The sequence below is a fragment of the Pezoporus wallicus genome, unplaced genomic scaffold (assembly GCF_028554395.1).
Source record: "Pezoporus wallicus isolate ANWC-B61680 ecotype Strahan unplaced genomic scaffold, APGP_CSIRO_Pwel_v1 contig_5767, whole genome shotgun sequence".
Classification (NCBI taxonomy): domain Eukaryota; kingdom Metazoa; phylum Chordata; class Aves; order Psittaciformes; family Psittacidae; genus Pezoporus; species Pezoporus wallicus.
In genome coordinates, this window is record NW_026640599.1 from 8,613,260 (window position 1) to 8,626,949 (window position 13,690).

At 35.9% G+C, this 13,690-nt stretch overlaps 1 protein-coding gene across 3 annotated transcripts in view; it reads right to left on the reverse strand.

Annotated features, from left to right (window-relative positions):
- Window positions 1-13,690, reverse strand: part of RPS6KA3 (ribosomal protein S6 kinase A3) — a 76,182-nt gene that overhangs the window by 34,837 nt on the left and 27,655 nt on the right. For all 3 annotated transcript variants that reach the window (XM_057419640.1, XM_057419642.1, XM_057419639.1), the window contains exons 3-5: window positions 5,330-5,446; window positions 3,039-3,120; window positions 189-269 (exon numbers count right to left, since the gene is read on the reverse strand). In XM_057419640.1, coding sequence (XP_057275623.1) covers window positions 189-269; window positions 3,039-3,120; window positions 5,330-5,446 — 280 coding nt within the window. The remainder of the gene's footprint in view (window positions 1-188; window positions 270-3,038; window positions 3,121-5,329; window positions 5,447-13,690) is intronic.

Below are 13,690 nucleotides of genomic sequence, written 5' to 3' on the forward strand. Positions count from 1 at the left end.
AGCACTGTGCATCAAGTCATCCATGGACTTACTTTACATGAGAATTATTACGTAGGGAATCTTTGTACAATCAGCATTTAGATAGCACACTAATTTTCTATGATTCTCTGAACCACAAAGCAAGTATCAGGTACTATCTTGACAAGCACCCATTTGTACAATATAAAAATGATTTTTTTGCAACTCACCATAGTGTAACTTGACGATAAAAGGATGGTTAACTTCTACTAGGATATCACGTTCCATTTTTGTCCGAACCCGATCTCGAACTACAACATGAGCAAGATATAAGAAAAAAAAAGAAAATCTACATTTTGTTACTGCCCCTTTCGCAAATGTTACAACTTCCTGAGGGAAGCACCACAGAGAATTAAACAGTCAAAAGTTAGAGTTGCTGGCATTCCTTGTGAAGTTAACAAGCCATGAGAAGCTTGGTTATCTTTTCCTAGAAGCAGGCACTTACAAAACTACAGGTATTTGTGAAAAATTATATAGGTATATTTTCACGAATGAACCTATCAAATTCCCATCTCCCTGCAAAAGAGATTCCTAAAAACGGAAGCACAAAAATAAGTGCTCACCAAACACAGAGCAAGCATCACATTTGGATTTTGACCTTTAAATCTAAAGTCATGAAAATGTCACAAGACAGTTGTGCAATTCCACTGTTCCAAGGGTTCATCTCAATTACAAAATTGTAATTTCAGAATATTCTTTTTTTAGGCAGATTCAGTTTAGAAAAACCAGTCAAAATACTTTTAAGTATAGCTATGCAACAGTTACATGGAAAACAAACTTGACCCTGAAAAGAGAGAAAGTCTAGATTTATAAAATCTCAACCAAAAGAAAAAAAAGGATAAGGAACTGAACTCACTTCAGATATGGGTATTAGCCATTATTTGACTTAAAATCTGACTTTTGCTCACTATAGTTTCCATATGTGTACTGCTGGAATTACTGACTTTTCTTATTAGATCTGACGACAGACTCTCTAGCAATGATTTTGGCCCTGTTTCTCTCTCTCCCCATCATAAAGGGGCACTGAAAGATGACACCTTCAATCAGAGTGTATTAATAAACTAGTCTCTGCACTAAAAGTTGTATGCTGTATGTGTATATACTTGGATTTGCTCTAAAAATCAAAAGGTTGGACTGTGTAGTTACAGCAGTGTTCTGGCTAATATAGTTGCATTCCTATGAAAATATTCTCTCTAAATTTGATTTGTGAATCATCCACACCGCCTTCAATTAAGAAGCAGGCTTAAAGGGCATTTTAATCTTTAATTTTAGAACACAATAACTTTATGAAATAGATATGGAAGAGCTAAAGAACCTCAGGCAAATGAAGTTATACAGTATATTATTTACAACTACAACATTAGATCTCAAAATATGCTGCAATTATGGAAAAAGAATTCATTTAAATTAATTTCATATTAAGATTTCAACAGCAACCTTTATTTGTTTGCAACTTCACTCTTCCCAAAACATGAATTGCAACCAGAAAATACTCAAAAGCATCTGAAAATCCAAAGTGTTGAAAAGTGTGGCATCTTGCCGCTACCATCACCTTTCCACCCAAGCCTTTTGCATCCTTGAACTCTAAGTGCCTCAAAGAGCCTCACTTTCTAACTAAAAGTCAAGATTTAGATCTCAATATTTATCAGTCTCTGCCATCTGTAGGCAAAACTAGATCCACAGCTTGGACTAATTTTTGCATGTAACGTTAAAACGCAATCAAAAGGTGATGTAGAGAAGCCCTCAAACGTCTTGAAAAAGCAACTGCTGAGTGACCTTTGACTCCAGTCTCAAGCTATTAACTGGCTGGAGAATGAAAAGCTGCTGAGGTTATCAAAGTACCTTAAATGAGTGGAAATCAATTTCAGAAAAATAGGAAGTAAATAATGAGAATAACACGTGCCACAAAACACAGAGGAATCAAGATATAGGAAACTGTTCAAAAAACACTTTTACCCTCTGTAATAGTTTTAAGTGAAAGCCATACATAATGAAATTTGTGAGACATTCTGCACTAGCTCTTAAGCAGAAAAACTTCAAGTAACCATTTTAGCAGAAGTTCACAGTTCCATGTGAATTTTGTTCCCTCCATTATTCCATGAATACTTTCAGATGAAAGCATGTATTAAAATTGCAAATCAATATCATAATCAACAACATAGATGAAGTACTGTAAATTGTTGGAACTATCCCCTAATTATTATTGCAATTTCAGTGCAGGCAAGAGTTGAAGAACTACAAATAGATAGAAGTATTAAAAAATGTTATAAAGCAACGAATACACATCCTGGTTAAGGGATTACTGTGAATGATCACTTTCATTCAATCTACAGTAAAAGAGAGATTGTTTGTTTTTCTTCCCCTGATAGAATTCTCCAGGACAGAATTGAGATTGTTCAGGTTTAAACCTGTTACTCATACCATTCAAGACTAAACCACACAAGAAACAAAACAATTTGCAACTCATTTTTGATCAAGTAACTTAGACGATCAACTTTAGATTTTATCAAATACAGCCTACATCCAGAAATAGTGCCAAAAGTTTTGGGAAAATGTACTGGATATTCCTATTTTACAGAAACACTTAAACTCCCGCGCTTAGAACTTTTAGAATAAAACAGATGATATAATGCACTTTTAAATATCATGACCTAAATATAAACTGAGCAAAAGGCATTAACTGTATCCTTGGTGATACACAGCAAATAAAGGAAGGATATTAAGTTTCAAATAACAGCTCAGGAGCAAGTCAGCTGGCAGATGTAACACAACTACTCTATTAAACCACCACCACCTAATGAATTTAGCATGGAAAGGAACCTACTTTCCCCTGTAACTATCAATACAGTACTGCTGTATTGTAAACCCTGAAGGATTAAGTAAACAAAGCAGTGTATTCTGCTATTTGCCCTTTGATAAAAGAAAGTTCTGAGACAAAATCTGTAGAACAGCACATGTGTAAAGATGCTTTTGTATAATGTCACAGATTTTTGTTTTTCTCTCTTTCTAACAGTGCTTACCTTTCAAGGTGGCCTTTTTCAACACCTTCATTGCATAAAGCTGTCTAGCATCTGATCCTGAGATTTTTTTGACTAGAAAGACCTGTATTGAAAATTAAAAAGAATTCTTAAAAGAAAATAAAGGCAAGTCAGATCAATATACTTTGCTGTGAAATTCAAGTAGTCAGTATTACTTCAGGGAAACTCAACCCAACAGCTTTAGATTCTGCAAAGCCAAACAAAAATTTCCTTGCAATTTTTCATATTATTCCTTCATTTCATAATATAAAAGGTTCTTTAAAGACAGTCTGCCAAATTAACTTCAGGTTAACTTAATTGATTTCAGTGAGTAAAAGAAAGAATGAATTGAGATTCTCTAAGAAGTTGAAAGAAATTTGAAAAGAAATTCAGCCCTTAAATATTAATATCTAAATAGTTTTGTCTTATTAAAATTCATAAGACAGCATAGCAAATGTGCTACTAAAATAATTGTCAGATATGAAGATAAATGTGTGTACAAAAGTTGATCCAGAAAACTGTATGAATCAATGCATAACAAAATAATTAAAAAAACCTCCAAACATACAAAATTATAAGAATCAACCTCTTGCATTGCAAAAACATTTTTTTATGACATACTTAGGACGAGTTTGCACATACCAATAAAGAGCAACCAGCCCCAATTTAAGTGTGTCTCATTTCCTTCTTCAGTGCAATGCGATTTCTTGAGGGGGGTTCTTTTTAATATCCTTAATAGAAAATTAATTCTAGTAGAGCCAGTTTTTAGATTTAAAGTGAAGAATAAAAACAAATAAACCTGCCACAGGTTTTCTGGTTATTTATGTAAAAGCATAGAGACATGTTGTGGTATATGAAAATATTAAACAAGTTATATGAAATTAGATTTATGTCTGGTTTTGTATATAGTTCTCACTTAATGTTAATATCCCTTTGCATTATCAAGGGATTACAAAAACATCAAGAGACCTTGAAAAGCATGCAGAATTAGTCTTTTTAGACTGAATGGAAAGCAGTGACATCTTCGCAAATTGTTAGAAAAAAGGGATTATGTGTTTTACAATATTATTCCTTTTTGCATAAAGGTTTAAAGAATCGAGGACAAAACTGGCATCTTTTGCAATACTTTGAGTCAGCTAAACAGTTAATTATTTTTCTCTTTTGCACATCCCCCCTTATAGCACTGAATTTAGTAATATCAACAAAATAAAAGGAATTGCTGAAATTATGTATTAGCTTACATTTCCTTTCCCCGAATGATTTACTTTTCCTGATCTGAAGATTTCCAAGTAAAAACTTGGTTATGATTCTGGATGAAATCAAACAACGTAAGAAACCACTCTGGGATCAGGTTTCTCAGTGAATTCTTACCAGTTCAAGTGGTACAGTTTCTAGACTTGCAGATTTCCAGGCTGAACTTGAACTGCTACTGCAATAACATGACTAACAGCAAGTTTCTACTACCAGATGAGAATTGGACTGATTATTCTCATTTTCTCCCATATCCAAAATGGATCTGGCATCATATGCCAGAGCTTACACATCACATTCAGAATTACATTTAAGGCTGAAAATGGATATAAAGGCTCTGTTGTCTTACACTGCATATTGCATTCTGTCTCAATGATCTATCTTGCCACATGTTCGCTTCAGAGTTGGATTTGGACAAGTGAAAATATGACATACAGCTATTGAGATATCAGTGTGGACATTTGGACAGTACTCATTACAGGCTAGAAACACCGAGTCTTTAACTGATCTTGAACTAAATATCAAAGTACACTGTGCCTTAACCAAATTATGCAGATAATGCCTACCATGAACATGACTAGGGCATATCATGTTTAATTCATTAGCCATTATTGCCTAAAATATGCTCTTTATAATTCCAAACTGCCACAAAAATAAATTCTGCCTATAGCTTCTGTACTGGTGATGACCTACCATTAGCAAGCTAACAAATTGGAATAGTTATTAAAAAAACCTTTCAACCCTCACCTCCCTCTCAAACATAAAAGAGTAGTTATAGAAAAATGACATTCCATTTTAACAGTGAATACCCAATTATTTCATATCAAGCTGATTTTTCTATGGAACTTCAAGATCTACATATTACACAAACTAGAAAAAAAAATTACTGCTTTATAAAAAGATCTGACACAAGTACAGGGGTTAGTTAGCACTAACTTTCAAAACTGCCTTAATGCAAAATTGTGGCTGTTCTAAATATTTCCCTCCTAACATTATTCAATGCTGTATTCCTGAAAATTGGCTCCACAAAAGCTGTTACCAACCTTTCCAAAGGATCCTTGTCCTAGTACTTTCAGAAGTTCAAATTGTGAAGGGTCTGCTTTCTCATGTCCTTCCTTTACATGGTGAGTTATTGCAATTTCTTTGATATTTCCTTCTTCCTGACAGAGGAAAAGAACGGAATGAATGATACTAGTGGTGTATCTTCCTAAAATGTTTATAAATTCCCAGTATGTGGAAAAAAACAGTAACTCTGAATCCAACCAACTACATGATCCTAAATGTAGATGTAAAACACTGAGCAATGCTATTTGCATAATTAACACACACACAAAACAATTATATCTGTCACAAAAGGCAATATTAGTTCAGTAACAATGTGGATTAAACTTTTAGGGATGCATTAGAATCCAGACGTAACAGAGTGGACAATACAAGTTGACAATGCCAAAGCTTTTGTGCTTAGGCCCATACTGTTTAGTTTATAATCTCCATTCCAGATTCACAACCCGTTAATGGAAAACAATCTTCTTAAGAATTTAGTCCTCTTAAATCACATATAAAATGCACGAAATGGACCTAGGTTGGCAAAGCCCTCCTTTTTTACACTTGAATGAGCACCACTATGCTGCAGTGATGCCAATTCTCACTTTTACATGACAGTGTAAGACTCAAGACATTTCCATGCAATGCAGCACACCCTCTACCCCCATTTCAGCCGCACTAAACTCTTCACATGCCACTGAGAAAATTCTTGTGATAAAAGGAATCACATTTGCTCTCTTACTGAAGAGAGACTATTCTATAAAAGCTTCCCGTCTTCAGCATTTCCCCTTCTGTAAGAAACTGGTCACCAGAAAGCTTTAACACACAGTGAATCTTCCAGTCTTTTTGTGTTCTGCACTTAAGTCGGCATTGTCTGCACAGAACTTAAAAAATCCCCTGAAAAGCAATGCTTCCTGTCACACAAGGAAAGAATTTCAGAACTTATAGGCAACTGTTCAGAAGTAAAAACCTGTATTTTTATCAATGCCATATGAAGAACTATCAAGGTATTACATGCAATCTGACCTAAGGAACACTAAGTCAACTTTGATAATGCAAACATACTAACTTCAACTTTTTGTGCATTCTCTTTCTATTCCTTCTATGGCGATAGCAGATAAAATAAATCTGAGAACACTTTTCCCCTATTTAATGATGAAGTCTCAGATCTGTTTCGCAGAATTGACTAGCTGAGGTTGAAAGGGACCTCTGGAAATCATCTGGCCTAATCCCACCACTCAAGCACACCCACCTAGACCAGGACCTTGTCCAAGCAGCTTCTGAGTATCTCCAAGGATGGTGACTCCACAACCCCCCTGGGCAACCTGTGCTAGGGCTCAGTCACCTTCACAGTGAAAAAATGTTTCCTGATGTTCAGGGGGAACCTCCTACCTTTCAGTTTGTGCCCACTGTCTCTGATCCCGTCACTAAGCATTGATGAAAAGAGCCTGGCTCTGTCCTCATTGCACCCTCCCTTCAGGTTGGTCAATTATGATTTCACCTTTGTGAATCCATACTGACTAACTCCAGTTACCTTTTTGTCCTTTTGTCCATGGAAATGGTTTCCAAGATTAGTTGTCCTATCACCATTCCAGGGATGAAGGTATGCCTGACCATTCTGGAGCTCCCTGGGTCCTCCTCCTCTTTTTTAAAGATAGGAGTGATATTTGCCTTCCTTCAGTCCTCAGGCACCTCTCCCAGCCACTGTGAACACTGGAATATAATCAAGAGTGTCCTCGCAGTGACATCTGCCAGGTCCCTCAGCACTCATGTGTGCATCCTACTGGGACCCATGGACTCTGATGAGAAAATGAACATCAGCTGGCTTCAGTGTGAGCTCACAGCCCAGAAAGCCTACCGCATCCTGGGCTGCATCAAGAGGAGCGTGACCAGCAGGTCCAAGGAGGTGATCCTGCCCCTTTACTCTGCTCTCATGAGACCTCACTTGGAGTATTGTGTACAGTTCTGGTGTCCTCAACATAAAAAGAACATGGAACTGTTGGAACAAGTCCAGGAGAGGGCCACGAGGATGATCAGGGGACTGGAGCACCTCCCCTGTGAAGACAGGCTGAGAAAGTTGGGGCTGTTCAGCCTGGAGAAGAGAAGGCTGCATGGAGACCTCCTAGCAGCCTTCCAGTATCTGAAGGGGGTCTACACGGATGCTGGAGAGGGACTCTTCACTAGGGACTGTAGTGATAGGACAAGGGGTAATGTGTTCAAACTTAAACAGGGGAAGTTTAGACTGGATACAAGGAAGAAGTTCTTTACTGTAAGGATGGTGAGGCACTGGAATAGGTTGCCCAGGGAGGCTGTGAATGCTCCATCCCTGGTGGTGTTCAAGGCCAGGTTGGACAGAGCCTTGGGTGGCATGGTTCAGTGGGAGGTGTCCCTGCCCATGGCAGGGGGGTTGGTACTAGATGATCTTAAGGTCCTTTCCAACCCTAACTATTCTATGATTCTATGACTTCTGTATGCTCAGTTTGCTTAAGTATTCTCTGACCTGACCCTTTTCCATCAAGTGTATGTCTTCCTTTCTCCAGACTTTCCCTTTATCTCTATGTGCCAAAATGTGCACTAACTGGTTCTGGTGATGAGGTAGCAGAGGCAGCATTCTAAAGCTGTGCTTCTGAAGCACTAATTTATATATATTTTCAAGTATTTAGCAAAATCTATGTGCATGAATTATTGCTGAAAATATCCTTTTGTATCTGATCATTTCAGTACCATGTGTACGTGCACAGCAAGTGCATGCACATCAGCACGCTCAAACACATACTTCTCTTAGATCAACATTTCTCTTTCAAAATATTTTTTTCAATAGATTCCAAAGTTGGAAACAAACCACATGTTATAAATCCTGAGCATGTATGTATGCCAGAGTGTGTATTTATACAAAAAAATCAGATGTAAATTTTGAAAGAATGAATGCATCATCCCAGCAACTTTAAAAATTGGAAGGTGAAAAAACATATTTTAAGACATTGTAAAGAACGTAAACATTGTAAAGAACTTGCACTTGTCTTGGGTGTTCTAAATCTAAGATGACCAGTAAGGATAGATGCTAGTTTCCATTGTAATACAGACAAAATTTTGCATGCGTGTACATGTATGCATGCTGTGTACTACTCCTAATAAGCTTAAAATTCCTTTCTTCTTTCAGGTGAAAATGCTACGCTCATTAACTCAAGGCTGAATCCTTACAGAATTTGAAAGAAATCCTGATTCATTCTATTTGTCAAGGGAACTGTTTGCTGGTGGACATTTGTATTTTCATCTTTTACATTAGTATATGATCAGCTGCATTACATACTACTTAAACCACCCACTGCAATTTTAAAGAATCCCAGCGGAAGAACAGCACAGTGGAACAGATTGCCAAGTATTTTTACTTCAAATACTTTGTTCCATTTCTGCTGAACTGTTTCATCTATTAGCTCTCTAGATATCCTGGCGAAGTGAAAAATGTGTGAAACAGAACTTCCTCAAATCCTTCTCTTATCTACTTAGACTCAGGGACACAGAATGATCAGGCAGACACATTTGCTTTAAAAGCATCACAGAATGTAACAAAAACAAGAAATGAAGAAGACAGATATTAACTTGTTCTCTATACACAAACAAAAATAATTTTTGAATGCAATGTAATTATTATGCAACCAACTTTCCAGTGGTTATTTTGGGCACCCTCTAAAAAAATCCCCAAACAACAAAACAAACCCAAAACCAAACCACCACTTCGCATTCCTGATACTAACAGAATATTCCCAGTCTTCACAGTTTCTCAGGGTTCAGATACACTTCAGTCTTTATAGGCAGACCTTACACAAGTCTTTTAAACAAAATGGAACTCGGATAACTTTAGTAGCTTGTCCATTACATACATCTAGGAGCAAGATTTATTATAATTACCACAAATTTGCAGTTTCCTTTTTTGACATAATTGCAGAACGTTTGTTATTTTAACCTAAACTATTTCCCAAATGCAGTTAAAAATATAAAAGCTAAACCTTTTATAGAAATGAAAATTATATGCAGAAGTAATCAACCCTCACTGCACCCACTATCTACCTCAATTAAAATACAAGCCTTTCACACTGTAGAAAGCAATGTCTTTCTTAGCCAACTGTACTAATTACAGTAGTTGATAGATGTTGTCTTACAGCAAACTGGAAGAGAAGCCAGCTGTTCAGTTTGGTACTGAATTTGTCTTAAACTCCACCTCTAATCATTCCCTGATACTTGGAAAAACACCAACATTGCCCTATATGATGAATTCAAATTAAATGAGATTACATATAGGGTGCTAAAAGACTCTGATCCTCCTCTCCTTTATTCCATTCCTTGACAACTTTCACACCACTACAGACACTCACACCAGTGATCTGGCTGCTGCAGTGGTGTGATCTTCTTTACAGTTATAACAACAATACTGTCTATATTTTATTTGTTATTTATAAACTTGTAAAGCTCCCCTCTCTCAAGCCTTCTCTTGCAGCAGTGTCTAAATAAAAGTGCCAAGACATAAATTTCTAGCCACATAGCTGCATTACATCCTTCTTCACACTGCAAAGTAAAACTGTCACAGAAAGCCACATTTAAAAAAAAAAAACAAATAAAAACAAATAAAAACAAACTCAACACCCATGTTTGTCAACTTAAAAGTGGTTGCTACTGGCTTCTGTTACCATGAAGCTAAATATATAATACAAGGAAACAAACAGAAGGTAACATTACTTTTGAGTTTCCTTAACATTTCCTTAACAGTATAATAGTGTTAAATCAACACTGGCCTAGAAAGGAAGTGACAAACAAGTACCGGTATTTCAGAATAAAGCTTTTAACAAGGTACAGTCACAATATATGTCTGTGCACAGGAATTCATACCTACATAGGAAAGAACACTGGATGGACACAGACAAATCAAACGTAGAACAGAAAAGCTTAAAAAAAGGGGGGGGGGGGGCAGCATGAGCACCAAGTGTGAATCATTTTTCTCTTTAAGAATCAGCTGCAAATTAGAATAGAAAACATACCTGTAGGGAGATTAAAAAAAAAAAAAAAAATTAGGACGCATACCTTCTAGGCAAGCAGTGAAAAACTATTTGAGCATTATTAGGCTATAAAGAATAACAAAAAAAATTGTATTTTTAGGTACTTTATGAAAACTTAAATGCTCATTTTTTTCTAGTAACTGAATTTATGTGAATTTCTTTTATGTTTACTTTTTAATTCAAGACAAACTCTGCTGTAACATAAAATACTTGTATTTGTTTCTGAGATCTTATTACAGGAACAACTAGATAATGTATTAAAAGGAAACTGGACTTCAAACACTTAAGGAAGCAGAAGTAGAAGAGCCTCACCAGGTAAGCATTTCTCTGTAGTAAGGAAAAAGCTCAGAAAAGCAAGAGAAAAATGTGAGTTTATATATATATAGAATCCATTCATTTAGCCTTCAGATTTCTGAATTTTCAGTAGGAGATCTGAAAATGATTCTACGCATAAAGAAATGGCGCACGCAGAGCTTGATGGCATAGCACTTTGCTTGCTTTACAGAAATGTTTTTACCTCAGAACGTTTTTTTTTTTTTAAGCGGTATGTACTAGGGACAACCACAAAGCCAGTCTGGGGCTAGTAAACTGATGTATCTCTGATATATCCTAGTATATCTCCCATATACTAGGAGAATTGCCAGAATTTAAGTAGCACCTCAAAAAAACATATAATTATTCTTAGTCTACAAATTTTATATACAGAGGACAGAGAAACAACCAACCAAAGACTAGAATAATAATACTAAAAAAAGTTTAACTCTGTGCTCTGACACCGACAAAATAATCCACAAGGAAAAATGTTCAGGATCATCTAAATAGATGGCACAAGATCATATTTATGTGCTTACTAATATCAGAAAGAGGAAGGCCATCCAGAACAAGGAAAATTAACACATCCAAACACCACAGCGGTCCTGCCACATCTAAAATTCTCAAATTCAGGTATTTGAATAAACACATAAGCAAAGCGTGAACATCACAATGAGAAGTGCTAGACAAAGAAATTCCAAAACACTGGGACAGAAAGGGGAAATTTGGGAAGAATGTTACCTTACTTTCAAAGATGTGTAAGAATTAGATGTGAATTGACTTAAGCAGAACATCAAAGAGTAAGTTGGTTAAGTCATGTATGGAATGTTTACTTATGAAAGGTAGCCCTGGAAGACAGATTCCTCCTTTTCTGGGTACTCTAATAATGTGAATATGAGTAAAAATATTTTAAACACTTAAGTCTTTATGATAACATATTTTAGATAACTGTTAACAAAAGAGCAACTAGTTCATCAGCTTCACAATGAGTGACAAAGATCTGAGTACACACTCTTCAATATACTGTATGTGTAAGTTAGAATTACGGTATGTATAGATTATACCAAAGGGGAAAAGAGCAGTTATCTAAAAAATAAAGTTTTACAGCAACAGTAATAATGGAATGTATATTTAAATTGTTCCTATACATGAGTGACATTTAACGGGCATAGTCATGAAGTGACTTAGAATTGGAAAGGTAAGAAAAAACACAACAAAACATTTATAACTTCAGATATCCAAAGCATTCAGGTCAAATAGCATGTTGACTCTGAAAGTAAACTAGACCCACCCTGAAAAGAAATACTGACTGCATCATCTCTGCTGTCAGCCTCACTGAAATTAAACTAAAATCAGATGAAACACAAAGTTAACCAAAACCAAGATATCCAAAGGTAAGATCTCTAACAGAGATACGCACGCACAACATGCCAGGAAGGTTTTATTTGATAACAACAGTGTGGGTTTAAAAAAAAAAAAAAATATTTGTGCTCAACTATGCACAGAATAACAACTGGCAGCTTATTTTCAATAATATCAAAAGCAAATTTGTATGTGCAGTATCTGCTATTAGTACCTATAGATTAAGGCTTTCTGAAAGAACATTCTATTTTTAACATGCTAAAATACTTCAAAAGGATTGGCATTACATTTTTGATTACACTAATGCCTGCTGTTGTGGAAAATGGATGTTCTTGTTTGATGACAGAATAAATGGCTCCATTATAACCACATTTCACCAGGAAGCTTTAACAATTTCAGAAACAGATGAGAAAATTCTCTTTCTAAAAAAGTTCATGTATGGATTTAGAAAGTCCCAGAAGTTCTTAAGTGAAATACATGATAAATAACTATAACCTATCTTGAAACCTTTGCATCAGGAAGGGGATATTAAAGATAACACACAACATCCGTATTCTGTTAATAAAAGGGACAGAACTGACTGCAAAACAACTTGCATGGGTCACTTTGCCACAAAATGAAGTAGTACCTAAATGTAGGTGAAAATCTCATGGAAGTGATGAAATAACTGACATAAAAAAGGAGCAAGAACACTATCCTCCACATTCATTTTAAATAAACCCTCTTAATTGTGCAACATGATTTCTGGACAAGAAAATACCATAGTATGCTTGCTTTTGGACTTGAGAAACAACTTGTTGCCTCTCAGTAGGGATTTTAAATAAACCGCATTTTTCTATTAAGAGGCACAGATGACTAGGACAGACATGTCTATACACAAATTGAATTCATCAAAACTCGTGGAGAAACGTGGGATTTCCAACAAATCGTTAGGCTGGTCCTATGCTCCAAAAAGTCCTTCCTGGACAGCAAACACAGCTGACATGCTGACCATAAACTGATTTTAATGGGACGTGTCCCTGTCCATGGCAGGGTGGTTAGAACCCCCCTGGATCTTAAGGCCCTTTTCAACCCTTACTATTCTATGATTCTATGATTTAAGACTTTGACTTAAGGTAAATGTTAGACAAACAGATTAACAAATTTTAATCTCATGGATAATTAAAATCTAATATCTTAGCCAGGTTAAGTAACTACTGAAGGAATTAATTTTATTACTGATATTCCTGGTTCCAACATTACCCAGGTTTCACTTTCATCCATTAATTTTGTTCTGCTCTTTACAGAGTTAAGAAGGTACAATCAGAAGCATCTTCTACATATAGTTACTTACAGACATAAATTATGAGTTAATTTGTCCGTTACAATAAGTAAGAGTTTGTTCAGGTTTTTTGGTGTAAAGTGACCTTCAAGCTCCTATTCTTGTAAGGTCTTCTCAGAATAGTTTTTTTATTTTTAATACTTGATTTTTAATGTTATTTTGGAAGTCCAAGTCCCTGCTAGACAAAGCATTAATGGACTGATAGAGCAATAGCCCCATACTACTATCCACAATCTTCCTCCCTCGACCTGCAGTGACTGCAGTTGCCAAGGCACTGACTGTGAGCGTTCAGTCATACTGCTAGTCCTTTCAGA